This window comes from Melanostigma gelatinosum (genome assembly GCF_949748355.1).
Source record: "Melanostigma gelatinosum genome assembly, chromosome: 9".
NCBI classification, from domain to species: domain Eukaryota; kingdom Metazoa; phylum Chordata; class Actinopteri; order Perciformes; family Zoarcidae; genus Melanostigma; species Melanostigma gelatinosum.
In genome coordinates, this window is record NC_136642.1 from 18,751,867 (window position 1) to 18,771,090 (window position 19,224).

Consider the following 19,224-nt stretch of genomic DNA (forward strand, 5'->3'; position numbering starts at 1 on the left):
CGACCGAAAGCTAAAAATACAGTGTTCTCTGCATAGATTTAAGTGTGCAGATATCTATTCGATTAGTTTTAGCTTCCATCACCCTATTTAAGACAAAGCCGGGTGAAGCGGTGGTTATTCTGCATTTACCTTCTCTCTTATGTGAAAAAAAACGAGTGATGGAATTAATCTGCACTTCATTTTCAATTTAAGAACCCCCCGCACCCTGACAATTACTCTGAGAGCCACTACACTATTAGACTCACAGGCCTCCCAGCAGGAGTCAAACACAGCTGGAGCACAGCTGTAATATGTATTGGTTGTATTATGAGCCTGAAACCACTAGATGGTAGTGTATAGTTAATGACATGTTAGATAAGCCTAAGGCTGGATAATCTTCCAAAAAGATTTGACATCTAGTGCTCTTTATTATTCATTATCGAAATCGTCACTGTTATCAGTAAAAACTTGTTTCTGCAGGCTAATTTAGTTTGTCTCTGTTTGAAATGACAAGAGTCAGCACCTGCCTCCCATTTATGCATTGCAGTTAAAATAACAATAATCCTGTACTATCACGATCTGGACAGATAAATATATTATCGTATTAATATAATACTTGAAATGACTAAAAGACTCAAGACTTATTGTCGAAGTTTTGTGTTTTTACAGCAGCTGGTTCCATTTTTGTATACCTGCAGAATTGTGTCATCTTTTCTGGTCATTGCAGTAAGTAGACTTGCTTTTGAATCCTGACCTGTGTAGATATGAAACTATTTCTATCGTCTGTGCTTGTCATCCTTATGTCCATCCTCCAGGAGAATAGTGGACCTTTCTCTGTCTTGGTCCCTCTCTGTGTCTCTTTCTTTCAGATCTCACAACCCCCTCATTTATAATTTACAGGCACTCTCCTGTTTCATGGCAGCTCAAAACCAGACAGTTCAACTTAGAAAATCAGTCATGGCATATTGAAAAATTGATGACCCAACTGCTTTTAAATGCAAAGCTTCGCAATCATATCTTCAATATCAAACTGTCAGTCAGATCTTTGTGTAGAGGGCTGTGCTTCTCATCTGTTGGACGCCACAGTAAAAGCTAATGGAATTTCTAAATAATAATTAGTGTGATGTATGTGTGTGTGTGTAGGTGTGTGTGTGTGTGTGTGTGTGTGCGTTCACTGGTTGAATGATCAGGGTTTCCCCACTGGAGTGGCAATGCTTCGATACATTACACTCTAATATGTCAATTATTCTTTTCCTGATCGTTCATTTATTCCATAAAATGTCAAAATAAGAGCCCTAGGTGGCATTTTTAGATTTTTTTGTGCAAAAACCAAACAGTATTCATTTTGCAATGATATACCGGTACAAGGGAGACAAACAAATTCTAACTTTTGAGAAGCTAGAGCAAGTAAATGTTTTGTATTTCTGCTTGATGAACAACTAAAACAATGCATTGTCAAACAGTTGTTTGTTAACAGTTCTGTTTTTCATTTGAATTAATTCTCTTTATGCAGACCCTACAGAAAGCACAGTGAGGATTTGAAAGAAAAACGAACGAGGAGTATTACAATTGCATTTTTCCTGTAATATGGTGAACTCTTCACAACAGAAAGTCAAAACAGGGAAATATGAATATACACCTTGAAAATGTCTGTAAAACTGGCGCTCTTTATTTAAGAAACAAATGCGACAAAGTACAATGGTGTCAAATGTCACCATTATATTCTTACCCTGTGCAGCTGTTACTACAGTCACTACATGACTAGTATCAGTCAGTTAGCATACAAAGGGAATGCATACAATCTCCAAAGAGGTGTTTAGTTTGTGAAACCTGGTGACCTTTAAATGTCTCGTTATAAGGTACTTTTTTTAAATTCATATACAGTGCGACACTATGTTTTATCTGTTAGTTAGTTAGTGTGTGTGTGTGTGTGTCTGAAAATGTTATCTGCCCACACAACCCCCACCCCTGTCTCTCCTTCCCTTTGTTGTAATTGACTTGTAAGGTGAGAGCAGGGCCTTGATAATTAGCTTGCAGACAGACGGTCATCCAACACCGCATTATCTGGTTAACAGTCCCCTGTTAGGAGCAACACTCTCATAATTTCAAGGCAGTAAGCTTTCTCACTCTAAATCAGAAGGCTGATTGCTCACATACTGTAGCAAAGCCACTTGTTCTCTGTCTTGTCTTCTTTGTTGGAAGCTGTACTTCTCTAACGTCATGAAAAGCAAAGCCAATTAAGACGGTGGAATGACCTGAAAAGAAGTGTCAGACTAAGAGGCCCACGATGCTGCATTTTAAACCAGACTATCAAAACAAGGTAAGGTGACCCACTAGTTCTGAAGTTACAGAGAACTTGGCTTCTGGGTAATTTATCATTCATGTGTCAGGATTCAGTAAACAGCTCATGTGCTTGTGTCAAAATGTGGCTGGTAGAGAAGTTCAAGGGAGAAGCTTAGAAAAACAGTTTTTTTTTGAATGCATGAAAGCCTATTTGAAAGTTGTAGTGTGCTGCAGGTTATTCCCACAAGGAGCAATAACTTCATGCAATACACCAAAGAAATATGTATAAAAAAACACATCTTAAAGTGCAAGTTCTTTGATAAAAATAGCATTTGATAAAACACCACAACATGCATGATTTTAAAAACACTTAGTTGATTTTACTGTCATGTTTTTAGTTAAATTCTAACTTGACAATTCTATTGCCATCCAAACTGAGTGACCATTGCAGGTTACAGAATCTGTGCACCAAGCAGAGGAGACAACAATTTGAGGTCGGATCAGTTTTCTTTCCTGCCTTTCATTTTGTGGGTTTTTGCTCCTGTATCATCAAATGTCAGAGAGTACTGAAGAGAAAGTCAGACAAAAAGCTCTGTGATCCGTGCTGCTGCAGATCTAAATGTTGAGCAATACACTGTGAGAAGTGTTCACTTAAAATGTACGAAAAGGACCAAGTTTCATTTATTTGTTCAGGTGTTTATGAGTGGGTGTCCATGAGCTCAACACAGAACGCAACCATAACTACTTATTTTCTCTCGTTCATGTGTGCGATGTGTAAGTGTTTGCAGACAGAGCTAGGTGTCTGAGAGTATTTACCTGCGTATATAAGGGTGTTAATTCACGATTGTGTGTATGAGGCACTGGTGCCTATGGCTCACGGACGTTATGTGTCTGTCCGTTTGTTTGAACAGATCTATCTTGACCACAGCTGGATGTGAAAACTCATACACTACTTGACAGGAATAGTCATTAAAGGTTAAGCCAGCATAGCTTCAGCTCAGCTGGCTGCCTGGTCACCACTGATAACTTGATAGGGCTAATCACTTTAAGGGTGAGAGTTATTCAGCTCCGCTGTGTAGATGTAGACGAGGAAGCGATAGCAGAGAAGAAGATGTTGTATAGGAGGGTTTGGGTCGAAGACGCGAGGAGCGGTCATGTCGCGGGTGTTTAGAAAGCAGCTCTGGAAACAAACGGTTTCCAAGCTCATTCAGGTAAGAGGTATCATTGGGCACTGTTGTTGTGTTTGTTGTGGACTCATTTGAGGGTCCTCTCCCATTTGAATTAATCCATCCACAGAATTTTCATTCTGGACTGGTCAATGATCTCAGTTCAAGTGATACAACTAGCTGCAAAACGTTACTTACAGCTGCTGTGTTGACATTGACAGTGTCTGTTATTTCTATTTCCCAGAAGGATTTGGAACATAAATGGACTAAATCATTTTCCGATTTTATTTGAGCTTTGGTTTAAATATTCGATAAATGATTCGACCATACAGTATTCCTGCCAAACTGCCCTGCACATTTTGTAACAGCAGTTTGTTTATTATAGGGACTGTCAGTCTCGCCATAGCTTATCTGAGGATGGGCCTTTGTGTGCTTCTGACAGATATTAATGTTGTAGATGTTATTACATGGGTCTGTCAGTGCTGGCTTCTGTGTCTGTGTTATGGGAATAAATACATTTGGTTGTGTGTGTGTGTGTGTGTGGGCCTGCCTGTCATTGTTGGTCATTGTATTTTGTGTGTTAGTGCATTGCGTTCAGCAGTGACTTAGTCTGCGTGAATGAATAATTGGCAACGCACTGCATTTTGTCTGTATTGTTGGTCTCTGGGCTGAAGACTGAGTTGGCTGTTCACACAATTTGGATTAAAGGCAGAGACAAGGTGTGAAACGTCTGGTCGCCCAGCAACTGATGGCTTGACACCCTTTTCTTTCTGGTCGACCTGTGATGCGAGTGTTGTGTGCATATAATGCATGTGTGCTTCTCCAGAAACTTTAACACGTTGGGTGTGATTCAGCGTCTTTTTTTTTGAAAGGTCTAAAATGATTTTAAAAAGTGCAAATGGAACACACCTGCTCAGCATTAGAATATTTCTCATTTGGAAAGTCAAAAGTGTCCATGTGTGAATTGACTTAACTATGTGCAGTGAGAGTACATTTCAAGCCTGCAATTTTGTTGTGCTCAGCAACCCGTCTATCTGTTGAAGTGACCTGTGACCTGGAGCCGCTGTTCCTGAGAGAAGCTTGGCAAATATTACCATGTTTTTTGAAAAAGTAAATATTTTGTGGATGATGTAGGTAAACAGCAGGTGGACACGATTTGTCATTTGCCTTGTTTCACGAGACAAACTTGAATGTCAGTGTGGTTATTGTCTGATCTCTTTTGAAGCTGCCGACAGGCTAACGTGCTGCTGCTCTTACTAACCGTGTTAACACTTACAGCTTGTGAAGTTGTTGCCATGCACGCACCACCTCACTCTGGTTCTACATGACCAAATCCCAACTAACGAGGATCAATACTTTGACTCTAAAAGTCCCTGACCTTTGTCCCTTCTTTCTTTACATCCATGTCCATGCCTCCTGCCTCGTGTCTCTCAGGTCCCTTACCTGTTACAATATCCTGTTATATTCTGTCCTATCTCCCCTGCTCCCTCTATTTCCTCTTACTGTCATTTCTCAATTCCATTTTCCACCCCTCTTGCCTTCTTTTTATCAATTTTTTTCCCTCACTGTGCACAACTACTGATCCTAATACTTCAATTTCTCTCCCGTTGTCTTTTTTTTGGATTCGGCATATTCCCTCTATATGCTCCTTTAAAAGATTTATTCAGGGTTCTGTTCGGTTCCATTCCTCAAAACGTGTCACATCTCTCCAATCTGTTTCTTGATATAATCCATTGGGACTCACCCAGGGTGCTTACATTCACTATATGTCCTGCAGTGCTCCAGTGTATACTACATACTTGAACTGTCAGTTTCAGTTGGTAAAAGCCCCCCCCCCCCAGATGTTTAAGGATAAGGTTGCATAACAGTGAAATCACTGTTCTGTGAAATCACTGTTCTGTGAAAAAGGAGGAGAACGGAAGAGGGAGGAGAGGAGGCAAGATCAAAGAGTGTGAGAGAGAAACTCGGATCAGTTAATATGTCATCATCAACGTTATATTTTAATCCAGTTGTTAACAATTGTCTAAACAGAGTATGTAAGAGCTAGCTCTCAAGTGGATTTCTGGCATGGCCAGTCACAGTAAGCCTGATTTGTTGTGGAAGACGACCTTTTAAAAGGTGGTGATGTCAATGCAAAAAGTACTTTAAGCCAGAAAGAATTATTATTCCTGTCATCTGCTGTTTAAATACAAGACAAACAGAAGGAAATGTAAACGAGAGGACTTAGATGCAGCTGGCACACCATGCACCACCAGGTTTCATGTAATTTATTGGCAGACCTTGTTACTGTGTTACTAAGCAGCATAACCTGGCAACCCATTGTGGTTGATGTTACCGTCCCACTATCCTAAACAGCCTGTCGTAAACGGGCTGTGTTGTTTGTCGTTCTGTTCAAAGAAACCTGATTTTTTTGCAGACTTTGGATGGCTACTCAAAAGTAGAGGGAAGAGGGAAGGACAGTTGGAAGTCTTGAAGGACGACTGACATCTTGTTTGGACATTTTCTGTTATTCTTGTGTGGAGCTACACACAAAGTCCGGGTGGATACTGTGCATTGACAGATTATCCATGTTGACATATTCTACTCATTCATTGAAACTGTAAGTTGGTTCTTTGAGTGGACTTTTTATTTAAATGATGTCTGAGGAAACGGTGTAGGACCACAGGAGAGCGTCAATCATCTGTCGTTACCAACAGCCGACCTCATGACTACACACAAAGTAGGTGAAATACGATTGAATGGCTTTGTGCACTTTTCCATCATCAGGGAACCAGAGCAGACTTGAATTCAGCTTTATTTTTGATCAATTCAGAATGTCAATTTTCTAATTTAAAAGTAACTCCACACCCCATCTCACTATTAATTAAAATTGTCTGTGTGTTTTGTTCAGCAAAAGTTGAAAGAGGAACGTGAAGCTAAGCGGGCTCAGCTGGATGGAAGACATGACTACATCCTCAGCATTGTGGCTTCATGCCTTGGACTGGAGAAATCTGATGTGGAAGATGCCATGCTGGAGGGGAATCAGGTGACCTGTATTTACACGGAGACATTTTGTTTTGTTTGCATGTAGTAGCCTTAAAACGTAAAGAAATAGGCGTGGCAGCATTTGCAACACACTACGGACTTGTATGCTGTGCATGTACAGGAAGCACTCAAACGGCAACCCGAGTCGCTTCGTTTCGGAGACTGTTGTGTCTGATTTGCTGAAAGTTTTCTTTTCATCTTTCTCAGATTGACCGCATGGAACAATTCTTTGTGGCAGAGGGCCTTCCACACCTCATGTTCTACCATCAGGACACAGAGCCAGTTGAAGCAGGTAATATTTGAAAACGTACACTAACCATGTCAACCACATTTAAATTTTGGCAATACATTGGGTTGAGGTTTTTTACCTGTATGAATCAATCTATTTCGGTAACAGCAATCACAGCAGAATTGTAATTGAGAAGGTCTCAAAAATCAATTCCAATTTAATAAAAATGCAAATTACCCAGTATGAAAAGTCAAGCTAGTTGTGATGAGACCTTGTGTCGTTTCCATGTCCAATTCTTTGTTTAAGCAGCAGCAGCAGCAGCAGCAGCAGCAGCAGCCTCGGTGCCCTCCCAGCTTGTTTCCCAGCAGCCTGGTCGCAGCAAGAAGTCCAAAGTGTTTGTGACAGACGGGAGGGATGTGGCGCTGACCGGAGTATGTGTCTTCTTCACCAGAGCCAACACTTCGAAGGCAATCACCTCTGAGAACATACACAGAGTGAGTCACTTTGTACCGCTGGGGCCTTCTGTTACGTACTTCACTTCAATGACAAACGCAAACAGACTGATTCTTTCAATGTAATAGAATATGACATTTTCAAATGACAAAAGGACATGCGATTTCTTTTCCTTCTGCAGTAACTTCTCTTTTAACCCATTCATGTGATACATCTAAAACGGCTTCTTTTCATCCAGAGCTAACGAAACAATAGGGGGACGATAGCACTCTGATCCCACAGGCAGTTGGATTGATTTTTGCTGATCGCCTGCTGTCAGCAGCAAAGCTAATCACCACCACTGATAAATGGGCATGTTTGCTACAAGACGGGGGACAGGAAGGACAACTCTGGTTTGTGTGTGTTTTAATGACTTGTGGGGACTCGCCTTCCCTGTGGGGATCAAAGAAAAACCAAATGTCAAAGTCCATGTAATGTCCCCAAAAGCCATGAAAACATGAGCAGCGTAAAAGTACTGTTTTTATTTTTATTAATTTAGAAAAAATAATGAATACAAATAATAATCAGAACATTAAAATGAATACATAAATAAGCTAAATTCAAAACATTTTTGAGGAGTTGCTGGTTAGCTTCACCTAACAATAAAGTACTTCAGGTTTGGGCACCTGTTCAAAAAACAGTGTATGCGCGCCAAATATCTTTCACAGTATATGGTTATGGCCACTCAGCCTCCTAATTTGACACAGGCAAACAAAAACATTTCTCATACTTACCCAGAAGCACCTAGCTCTCTGGGCTTGGCCTGTGAGGGGTCCACCCTGACCTCACCAGGCCTCCCTCCCTCATTTAAAACATTTAAAGAAGCAGGGCTTCTTCCAACAGGGCAATTTATATTTGCAAATGCTAAGTGTTGGTGCATTATCAGTTACCATTTCAGCCTGTAATCAGGTGGCTCCTAAAGTGCTTTAATGCAAACAGCTCTCCTGTTGCTTTTGCCAAACTTGGTATGTGATATCCATGCACTTACTGTACAGTGCATCTAGAAGGTACTCATTTTGACGATGGGAACTTAAAGGTCTCTCTGTGACCAAACTCAGCTTTTTTTGTCCCATAGAACATAATGGGACAAAATTTGCCATATGCTTAATTTGGGTTCCCAAATTAAACACATGGCTTTCTATCCCCTGCCATTTGCCTGATATGAGGATCAAATGCTCCATATGTCATCTCCAGTGTGTGCTTAATGCATCTACATGGACAGGACTGGTTGATTTAGGAATGTTTGTTTATTTTTCTGAGCCACATACTGTACAAGCAGAACTATATCTAAACAACGCCTTTTCCAATGGTTGGTAGAGGCTATTGCTATGGCCTATGCAAGTAAGGGTCTCCAGACCCCATCTGGCATGCACGCTCACTCCACTGGGTATGGCAGCATCAAGGGCAATGCTCTCCAGGATATATGCTGGGCCCCTTTGGACATGTGTGTACTTTTATCTCTTTTTAGGATATCAATTTCAATATGTTGGACACAACGGAGGTGGGTCTGTTAAAAAGTGTGGAGCAGCTGCTCTCCGAGATCTTCATCCCAACACTGAGGAAGATGAACCACGGCTGGGGGGAGCCGGCCAGTCCCCAGGCCCAGGCCCAGGCTGTCAAACAGGACTTCATATCATCGTTGGAAAGCTTTGTGTCTGTTTTGGCTGGAGCACAGGAGAGCCTGCAAGAAAAGGCAAGGAGCTGACTCTATAACACAACAAGGACACATGTGATAGTTAATGTGTGATTTAAATTCAGAACAGCTATCAAATACCCAACAAAGAAACACATTTTGACTTTAATCAAGCGCTGTTTTAAATATTTGGACACTAACCAGATATCACATCCAAGCTACAACTTGGCAACCTATATGTTGCTGAGAAAAAACACTGAAACAAAACATAATTATTTGGTTTAATATACCGTAGACAAACAAAGGCTGTTTGAACATTTGTGAACCTTTTTCATCACAGCAGTGTTTCATTAATAAAATAGTGACTTGAAAAACAACTGTAAAATAACTGTAAGCAGCCTGCTTTGATCACAGGCTCTACTTTCAAATACATTTTATGGAGAAACTTGTGGAAGCACACGCAGGCACATCCACAAACAAAATGAACTCTAGACACCGGAGCAAAAATAAACCGTGCCATGACTTGCCTCCAGGTTACCTTGAAAGAGTGTGACACATTTGACCTGCGGGTGCTGAAAGGCCCATCAGACTACATGGCAGCAGCCAACAGCACAGAGACCACAGAAAAGATAGAGGCCTGCATGAAAGTCTGGATCAAGCAGATAGAACAGGTGAGCTGTGTTCGGTAACAGGTAAGATGTTGTTCTCAAACTCATCACATGTATTATACTCGCGGTAAGGTTATGATCTTATAGTTGCTTCTCAAAACTCAAACATATAATGATCCAAGTGAATTCAAGGTCCGTTGGGGAGGGATGCAAAACTCCCGCAGTAAAATGACCAAAGGGAATACAGTATATGAGATCCAGAGAAAGCAAAGGGTAAACTGCAGAGGTGATGCTTGAACAGTGAGCAGCTGTATAAAGTATATCTGTTCTCCAGGTTTTAGCAGAGAGTGACCAGCTGAGAAAGGAGGCTGATGACCTCTGCCCTCGGGCTGAGCTGGACCACTGGAAGAAACGAATGACACGCTTCAACTACCTTCTGGATCAACTTAAGAGCCCCGATGTCAAGGCTGTACTGGGTGTGCTGTTGATGGCCAAATCTAAACTCATAAAGGTCACTGCCAGGTTTTAGTGGCTATATGTACACATTTCTTCTCATTCTTGTTTTTCTTCAACATGATGCTCTGACACAAGACTGCAATGTTTAGTGTGACACAGTCAGATATTAAATGCAATCAGGGTTTGTGTGTATAGTCATGGCGGGAACTGGACACCAGGATCACTGATGCAGCCAATGAGGCCAAAGACAATGTGAAGTACCTCTACAGCCTGGAGAAGTTTTGTGACCCCCTCTACAACAGCGACCCTGTAAGAAAACATATTTAGAGATGAAGTGGTCTGCTGAATTCAATGTAAACCAAATGCACTGTATCCATGTTTAACTGTCCTTCAGTTGCGGAAATGGTGAGTTGCACAAATACAATGCAACGTCCACGTGTGCAATTAATTACAAACACTCACCAGCTCATTTCTGTTTCACCCCAGGTATCGATGGTGGATGCAATCCCAGGTCTGATCAATGCCATCAGGATGATTCACAGTATTTCTCGCTACTACAACACATCAGAAAAGATTACGTTGCTTTTTGTCAAGGTAGGGGTGGCTGCTATTCCGCACAATGCAACAATGATAAAGTGGATTATATTGTCTTCAACAATAGGATTCAGCGAAGCGGCTGCTTACAGTCTGGCTCTTGTCTTCAGACGGTGATTGTGACACTGTGATTGTCATGTTTTTATGGATGAATCAAACGAACCATTGAAACATTTAGTGTTTGCCTACTAAGGGCATTGTTACATTAACCCAAAGTGAAAAACATAATTATGAACAAAAGTATTTGTAAAATTTCCATCTCGAACATCACAGAGTACAAATGACTGGCTTGTTTAATAAAAGATTAGATGTAAACAGAATATAAACGTCAGAATATAAACGTCAGAATATAAACGTCAGAATGTTTCATCCTTTGACCTTTTGATAATTTGTGCACTAATGTTTAGCTACTTTGTGTATATTTGTAAGTTGTTTGGGTCCACAAAGAGTGAAATGCATATCTATATTTGACCATACCCATCAATACCTCCAGGTGACAAACCAGATGATCACAGCCTGCAAAGCCTACGTCACTAATAACGGCTCTAATTCAATATGGGACCAGCCTCAGCAAGTTGTAGCTGACAAAATCAAAGCTGCCATCCACCTAAACCAGGTATTGCTTATTGGTAGAATACTTAATTTATAATGTCAATCATTTATCTCTTCTAGTTTTTCTATGTTTACACGATCATCAAATGTGGTTTGTTTTGCAGCACAGTTTAACATTTGTGAGTATTGTTTGAAAAAGATAGCTTCTACACAAGACACATGTCACAATGTGTCATCATCAGATGGCTCATTGAAAGTCAGACGTGAGAGATGTCCCAAAGAATACATGAGGTTACTGTACTAGGGGGAGACAATGCCATTACCACGGTATCAGAAATGTTAAGAATGGAAGCAAAGTTTCAACCAACAACTGTCACCACTCTGGTATGATGGATGGATGAAAATGAAAGTGACCGGTTTTGTTGAACTGTGTCCAGGCGTATCAGCGGTATTTCCATAAAACCAAGGAGAAGCTGGAACAGACTCCCTCCGAGAGACAGTTTGACTTCAGTGAGGTGTACATTTTTCGGAAGTTTGACACGTTCCAGCGACGACTCAACAAGATCCTGGAAATGTTCAGCACCATTTCCACCTACTCTGCCCTGCAGGACTCTAAGATAGAAGGACTGGAGACCATGGCCACCAGGTTTCAAGTGAGCATACTGTTGTATCAGATTGTTGTCAAGACATTTATGATAACACAGAGAGACATTCCATTAACTGATGAAATACCACTTCTAGCCAGTGTTTCTTCTGCCGTTCATTTGTTTTTGAATATGTCACAGCAGGCTACAACAATGAAGAGAGCAAGTTTCACATTTCTTGTATAATAAATACATGGAATGTGCAATATGTTGATGAAAATGTTATTGTAGAGTAGACTGGGAATGTCTCATCGACTTTCTTGAATGTGTGTCACTCTATCTAATTGGTGTTTAGCTGTTTTTCCCTGAGAGTATGTTGATGTGAGCTGTGTTTCTGCTTCCTTGGATGCACAGACTGCAGAAATGCAGGGAAAATGGGAGGTAATTTCTCACCGCAGTCTTTTAGTAATGCATGGCCCAATTTCATAGTTGACAGCATGCAGTGTTAAAATTCACAGACTTTTACCACTGTAGATATACCTGATAACAAGATGAGGATACTAACTGCATGGAACAGCAACAGAGAACCAACTCAGATTTGTGTTTGTTTGTTGTTTTCTCCAATAATTTACGAGCAAATGTTTTGCATGCTGTCCATTTTACCTAATGTAATTCAATCAGTCCTTTCATGGCCCAAGTAACCAGACAGAGCTGGATTAAAGTAGATCTCCTTTTACAGAAGTTGACAGTTAACTCTTCAGTGTATACATACTTAATGGTAAGCTTTAAGATTTAGTGTTATATTTCCCCTTTGTCCTCTGTTTGTCCTTTGCCATTTTAAAACCCAGATAAACTCCCAGACTAAGATGATAGATATGTAGCCACTATCAGTGTGACGACACACAGTTGGTCGAGGAATTGGGATTAAAGAAAATGTAAAACAGAATAGCAACATTTCACAGTTTAGTTTGACTGCAGCCGAACAATTAGGCAAATTTTTGAGAGGCTTTAAAACTTCTTTTTTTTACTACAACTACTTTTAAATGTTAAAAAAAATAAAACTGACTGTCCATATTTCTCTGCCTTTGTGTGTGTGATAGGCTATTGTGCTGAACATGAAGAAACAACGTTACAGTTTCCTTGACCAGAGAAGAACTGACTTTGATGTTGACTATGAAGAATTCTGCAAAAGCACCTCTGAGCTTCATGTAAGTCAAATATTACAGAGACAACACATTCGTTTGTTTCCTCCATATTGTACAGTACAATTAATGGGCCTTCACATTCACATCGGGTCTTCGGTTATTATTGCTGATTAGGGATCTGCTCAGGTTGAAGTTGGATCGGGCAAAATATTGGGATTAACGTGAGGTCAATTAATACTATACCTGTCTGTACATACCCACATGCTGAGGCAAGGTTTAATTAGGCAATAAGTGAAAACACCTGTGGCTTATGTTGTTTTCGTGATGACCCAGAATAAACCATGTTTGGGGGAGTGTTAATTTGTATTTAAAGGTTCCACTACACTGTCTTTTGTAATTATGTTGTATTACTATTGGTCCTTGTGCTTCCAGAATCAGCTGAAGAGTTTCATGGATAGCACCTTTGAACAAATTCAAAATACAGAGAGAGCTCTAAATGTGCTGAAGAAATTTGAAAGGTAACCCCTTTTTTTTGCATTTTGTATTATCCAATGCATGTTCATCTCAACAAGGATTTCTTAGTCTGGTCCTCAGCGCAGAAAGCTGCTCCCTATCCTACCAGCTAATTGGTAAAGGTTAATTGCATTCACATGGCATCTCAGGTATGAATGAGTACCTAATCAAATAGCTGAAATTGAAAAACAGCAGGACTCTGAATAGACCTTCCGCACTGTGGATATTTCATCACCTTATGCAACGGTGTCACAAGAAACATAATTGCTGCTTTCCGAAGGTTTGCCAATTCCAGGGTCTTTTTTGTGTGACTGCTGGCTCACTGACATTATTTACTGGCATATCTAAAGGAATGGTCTCATTGTTGATTTATTACTTACACCTGTGTGTTTCCTGCAATGACAAGTAAAAATGTCTCTCCGAGTGAATGTTATAAACCTTGACCTAATAAAAAGCGGTGTAATCACTGGAAAATCCTTTTACTTTTGTTTGATCTATTTACATCCTATTTATTTTATTCTTCTAATATTGTCTATATTTGAACAACTTTTATTTTCGGACTCACTAAAAACAGACTTGGCATCCCAGACCTCGGCATTGAAGAGAAATACCAGCGTATTCTGCAGAACTACGGCCGGGACATTGAAATGGTCTCCCGTATCTACATGAAGCAGAAACTGGACCCTTGCATTGGCCGGGACCTGCCCCTCGTGGCTGGCCGTATCATTTGGGCTCGACAGCTGTCCAGCAGGATCCAGGGTCCCATGGATCTCTTTCAACAGGTAATATTGAATTTCTGCCTCTCTACAATGACATTTGGCTGGGCCTCTGTGTTGTTTTCGTTTGTTTTATTTACAGTGGAAATGTCAGTGCATTTTTCTTAAGTTACGCAGTACCATTCTATCCCTGTGTAGCATCCCGGTGTTCTTTCCACACCAGAGGCCAAGAGGATCATCAAAAACTTTAACAGGGTCGCAAGGGTCCTGTTGGAGTTTGAGATGCTTTACCACCACAGCTGGACGAAAAAGGTAAACGGAAGCAAATAAAATATGGATATTAATAGTCCCATCACAACATGCACATACAAATGTGTGTGTTTCTCCCCTATCATCCACACCCAACTCCTTTGGTCTTTCACCAATGTCTCTTTCTTTTCTCTCCTCCTCTCACTTCTCCTTTCTCACAACCCTCCCTAAACAACCCAACCCACCTTGATGCCCAGATGGAGGATGCCCGACTGGGCCTGCAGGCCTCTCTGCTGGTCAGATCTCCAGAGACAGGGGGGTTGTTTGTCAACTTTGACCCAGAGATTCTGACACAGATCAGGGAGGCGAACTGCATGACAAAGATGAATTTGGAGATTCCCCCATTTGCCACTCTGTTACGGCAGAAACAGGACACACTGAAAAAGAACTACAACAAATTACAGGTGGATAGTACACACAGTGACACACATGTGCAACTACATACAACTTAAAGAACCAATGTGAGGGGCAAAGTTGATCGTGCATTTATGAAGTGTAACAGACAGTATCCTGTGTCATATTTGTGTTAGAAAGCCCGAACGTAAAATGCTACATCCTTTGTATCAAGGGAAGTTATTTCAATTGCACTTACAGCAATCTCCATTGAATGTTGTATCTCTTCCTTTCCAGTTAATGTTGAGTGAGAACACCAGAGTGCGGTCAAAGATTCAGTGTGCTTTTGAACAGCTTGCTATGCCGCATGTAGCTAAGGTAAGATGTGGTTATGATATAATTAAAGCATTTAAACTATAGTCCATATGCTATTTGTTTATTTATTTATTGGATAGTGGTACTGTATTCATACATTCATGATTAATATAACTATAAATAACACTTCGAAAAAATTGCTTCGATGTCCTTAGAAGACAAGAATGTCTGCCAAACTGCCATGAAATGATATATTGATGTTATTTTCCACTTCCACTGAGGTATCAGTCCTGATCATAATTACCAAATACGCATTCATTTTCAAAGTTTGAACCCAAATAGTGCCTGCGACGTGGCAATGCCATGCAATAACATTGTACATTTTGAAAAGTGCATCAGCATACGTCAATGACTTGACAGGTGGATGAGGCTATACAGCCGGGTTTGACCTCCATCAACTGGACATCCCTAAACATAGACAAGTACCTCGGCCGCATCGACAAGGCTTTGGGTAAGCAAAATCCAGCGAGATCAATGACCCACGTACTGCCACATACGTCAGCAACGTCTGATAAGATTTAAACAAATTGATTACTTGTGTACTCCCTGTTCATGTGTGTTCTCATAAGTAACTCTCACGTGCAGTGTATATGCCGTCCCGCTCTACGCGCCACATTTTCTCTTCATCCATTTATTTGCTCCCTCCTTCACCTCTCACCCCCTTCCCTTCCTCCAATGCTTGCCCTTTCTTTTACCTCCTCATCCGTCGGTCTGTGTCCGTCTCCTTCTCATTTCTTTCCAGTTGACCTGGAGCTGCTGATGGACAGAGTGAACGACTTGGTGGAGTTTAGGATAGATGCAGTGCTGCAGGAGATGAGTGGATCCACACTGTGTGTTTTGCCAGAGGATGAACCGGTCACTTGTGAGGCGTTTGTTCAGACCACCAGGGTAATTACATCGTCTGTTTCCAATGAAATAACGGTATTTAGTCTGTGGTTATAGTTTTACTAAGCTCACCCTCTAAGTTATGCAACACCCCCAACCTGCTTGCTATAATTTGAGAGAAGTTATGCTTACATACAAATGGTATTACATGCCAGGGGCTTTAATACACTTAACACTTTTAAAGTACTTCTTAAATATTTGTATTTCCCCGAGGACATTCATTTAATTATCAATTACATTAATGGAGACTTTTGTACAACATGTATATATTAAAATGCTCACCATTAAGGTTATTGCTGTATACTTGGGACACTGCTCGTGGATGAGCACAAAGTGATTTATTAGCAGTCGAGGCCACAGGCCATCAATCACGATTTATTAAAGGGATGGAACAGACGGCTTAGTTGTCATGGGAATGACAAAGCATTATATTGAGCATTGCAATGATGTGAAGTAAATGTCATTTTCATGTTGTTTTTTGCTGTGAATCATCATTCTTGGTGTTCAGAAAAAAAAATCGATGCTCAGAGTTTTATTGTGGTTGTGTACGGTGTTTAATCCATGCTGTACTGCAGTGCACTACTCCGTTTATGGTATAATTAATGTACATGCCATTTATATATATTTGTATAGGATCTGTGCATAAGACAAGCCCAGAGTCTCCACACTAAGAGCTCACTAGTGGAGGAGGCTGCTAATGAACTGATCAACATGCTGCTGGAGTTTGACCACAATCAGAAGGAGGAGGTGGAGAAGATAGAGGAAGAAAGCTGCGCTGAGAGCAAGACCATAGACCACATTGACAGTGAAGGTATACTAACGGTTTCCTTTTGAGATCAAATAGAATGGGATGTGATAAGGCGCCATAGAACTTACTCTATATGTTTCTGTTTGTATTTGCCATGTTAGAGCAGTAGCTAAAGGGGTTCCTTGTTTACTGTAAATGTGTCACCCCTTGCATCTCAGGTGAAGATGGAGGCCGCTCAGAGGGCCGTCTCTTCTCGAGAAACGCCTTGCTTCCTCTTGCCAGCGTTGGCCCTTCCTCTCCCTTGGTGAGGAGGAAGAAGAAGAGGGACTTGATGGAAGTGATGGAGGAGGAAGCCCAGGAGCTGCTCTCACACTTCAACCACCGCAACGTGGATGCTTTGCTCAGAATGACACGCAACACCCTGGAGATGCTACGCAAACGTATTTACGCCTCCTCGCTCATACATTCCTTGGGTGAGTGTTGTGTAACCATGCTCTCAGTATTTGAGCTTATCATCAAAAAAAAACAACAATCATATAAAAGCCATACCATGAATTATGGCTTGTGAGGTTGTTTGTTTCCTGTTCTGTCCACTGAGCTCATGAAATGTCACATCTCTGAATCACATCATATCAGAGTATCAGAGCTACTCTTCTCTCCCCCTGTAGCTGAAGGTGACTCACCCAGTCGTGTCAAACACAGCGGTGAGCAGGCAATCTTTAGAGTCAACGTGACCCTCTCCATCCCTAACATCGCCATGCTTCCAGCTCTGGAGGAGGTCCAACAGGCTCTAAACCGGGCTATCGAGTGTGTAGTCAGTGTCACCAAAGGAGTCAGCCAGTGGAGCAAAGAAAGGATCTCCAAGGTGGGTTTGACCTGATGAAGGAAACAATAATTTGTGACAAGTAGCAACAGAGTTATACTTCTGAAGTACACCACCAGCCCACCCTTCTCACAATTGTAACTAGTAACTAATCTTTATGGTCCCGTAGTCTACCACACAAACCCAGAAGTTTGTCTTTACGTCGGTTTTCCCTTTTGCAGAGAAAAATGAATGAACGACGGATGGCGGCTGTGAAACAGGACTGTTCTGAGAGTGAATCAGAGGATGGAGCAACAACATACAGGAGCCTGGCTGGTATGACAGTTCAACAACTCAATGACTTGAGAGTGATTTATCCATATTGTTTCGAACATGCAGACCAGAACATTAATCATTAGCTGCTCCACCACAGTCACTTGGTACTCAGATCTCCTTATTTCACAGCTCAGCAGAGCAAAGCCAAATCTGACGAGGAGCAGACAAACGTGTTGATGAAAATGACATGAATATTTCAGTGGCTTTGGAGGGAAGACATTTAAACAAAAGACATTTTAAAATCGAATTTGGGAAGAGCAGCCCCTTCAGTCACATTACACTTTGGCTAACTTGGAGGTAATGCAGTGAAACATGAAAGTGGATGATAAAGGGTGATTGATTTGAATTGAAAAGTTGGACATCAACATGTTCCATGTCCATTTAGAAACTAGTTTGTACAAAACCTTTCCTATGATCAATTCAATGAAAAGCTGGAGGTTAGAGTTGTAATGACTATGTGACATATGATATTTAATAAAGCACTCACTGACAGGAGACACGTTTCAACGGGCATTTTATGTTGAAGGATTCATTCCCCCGTTGTCCACACCTGTAGTTACAAGACTCAACCTCATCATCAACACAACTCTCTTAACAACCCTGTATTGATTTGTAATTATAAATGAAAGATTCCAAGCAGAAGCCAAGCTGTTTTTAAACTTTCAATCCATCCTGTCCGCCCCCTCTCCGTTCACTCAACATAGATTCTGTTTTCCAAACTCTTTACTTTTCAGACGGCAGCACCTCCGATATTTCAGCATCTGTGATCCAGTCTATCCCATTCCAGGCTAGAAACTACTACAAGAGTGTGTCTGACAACAAGGAGATAGTCAAACTAGTGTCTGTTCTCGGCACCTCCATCAGCTCCACCAGAAAGGTACAGGCCCTTCAATCTCAACAAGACATTTCAATGAGGCATGTATACAACTGGCCTAACGTGTGCAGAACAGAGATAAATAAATGAAGAATCATACAGCAATTTTCAAAATACATATGAATCTAAACTGTTTTTGTTTTTTAAAATATCTATTATTTAATACTCTATATCACTTCTTTCTCAACGATAATACGTTTGTCCACTGTAAATGAACAAAGGCAACAACTGTCATTTTCAGTATCTGCTTTTTTAATATACATGACCACCCATGAATTGAAATGACCTCGTCATGTTATCCCAAATCTGAATGTTACATGTTTAGTACCTCCCCGTTGCTCACGTAGTTGCTATTTTATATTAAATTACAGGAAGTGATGATTGCTCTGGACCGTTTCAGCCGTTACCATCACATCTGGAGAAAGGACCGTGAAGACACCATGCGAAAGTATGAGGAACTGAACGACGGACTGATATTCATTTCTGACTCTTAACACTGAGAACTAACAGTTTTTGTTTACTGTGCATCAAGTTACTGCCAGGGAAAACAACGTCACGTCAACGCTTTTTTGGTTTGTGTTTTTTACA

At 40.9% G+C, this 19,224-nt stretch overlaps 1 protein-coding gene across 4 annotated transcripts in view; it reads left to right on the plus strand.

Annotated features, from left to right (window-relative positions):
* The window catches only part of dnah5 (dynein, axonemal, heavy chain 5), a gene marked incomplete at both ends in the record, with an annotated part of 86,039 nt that overhangs the window by 2,592 nt on the left and 64,223 nt on the right, over positions 1–19,224 (plus strand). The window contains 25 exons of one of the 4 annotated variants that reach the window (XM_079275521.1): positions 6,319–6,453; positions 6,660–6,744; positions 6,994–7,175; positions 8,642–8,866; positions 9,340–9,477; positions 9,749–9,925; positions 10,066–10,179; positions 10,357–10,464; positions 10,958–11,080; positions 11,454–11,669; positions 12,015–12,041; positions 12,701–12,808; positions 13,178–13,263; positions 13,833–14,040; positions 14,173–14,286; positions 14,481–14,687; positions 14,914–14,994; positions 15,352–15,442; positions 15,734–15,879; positions 16,510–16,687; positions 16,843–17,097; positions 17,293–17,489; positions 17,669–17,762; positions 18,497–18,639; positions 19,008–19,084. In XM_079275521.1, coding sequence (XP_079131647.1) covers positions 6,319–6,453; positions 6,660–6,744; positions 6,994–7,175; positions 8,642–8,866; positions 9,340–9,477; positions 9,749–9,925; positions 10,066–10,179; positions 10,357–10,464; positions 10,958–11,080; positions 11,454–11,669; positions 12,015–12,041; positions 12,701–12,808; positions 13,178–13,263; positions 13,833–14,040; positions 14,173–14,286; positions 14,481–14,687; positions 14,914–14,994; positions 15,352–15,442; positions 15,734–15,879; positions 16,510–16,687; positions 16,843–17,097; positions 17,293–17,489; positions 17,669–17,762; positions 18,497–18,639; positions 19,008–19,084 — 3,515 coding nt within the window. Of the gene's footprint in view, positions 1–6,318; positions 6,454–6,659; positions 6,745–6,990; positions 7,176–8,641; positions 8,867–9,339; positions 9,478–9,748; positions 9,926–10,065; positions 10,180–10,356; positions 10,465–10,957; positions 11,081–11,453; positions 11,670–12,014; positions 12,042–12,700; positions 12,809–13,177; positions 13,264–13,832; positions 14,041–14,172; positions 14,287–14,480; positions 14,688–14,913; positions 14,995–15,351; positions 15,443–15,733; positions 15,880–16,509; positions 16,688–16,793; positions 17,098–17,292; positions 17,490–17,668; positions 17,763–18,496; positions 18,640–19,007; positions 19,085–19,224 lie in introns of all 4 variants that reach the window. The other 3 variants (XM_079275522.1, XM_079275523.1, XM_079275524.1) reach the window with 3 other exon arrangements.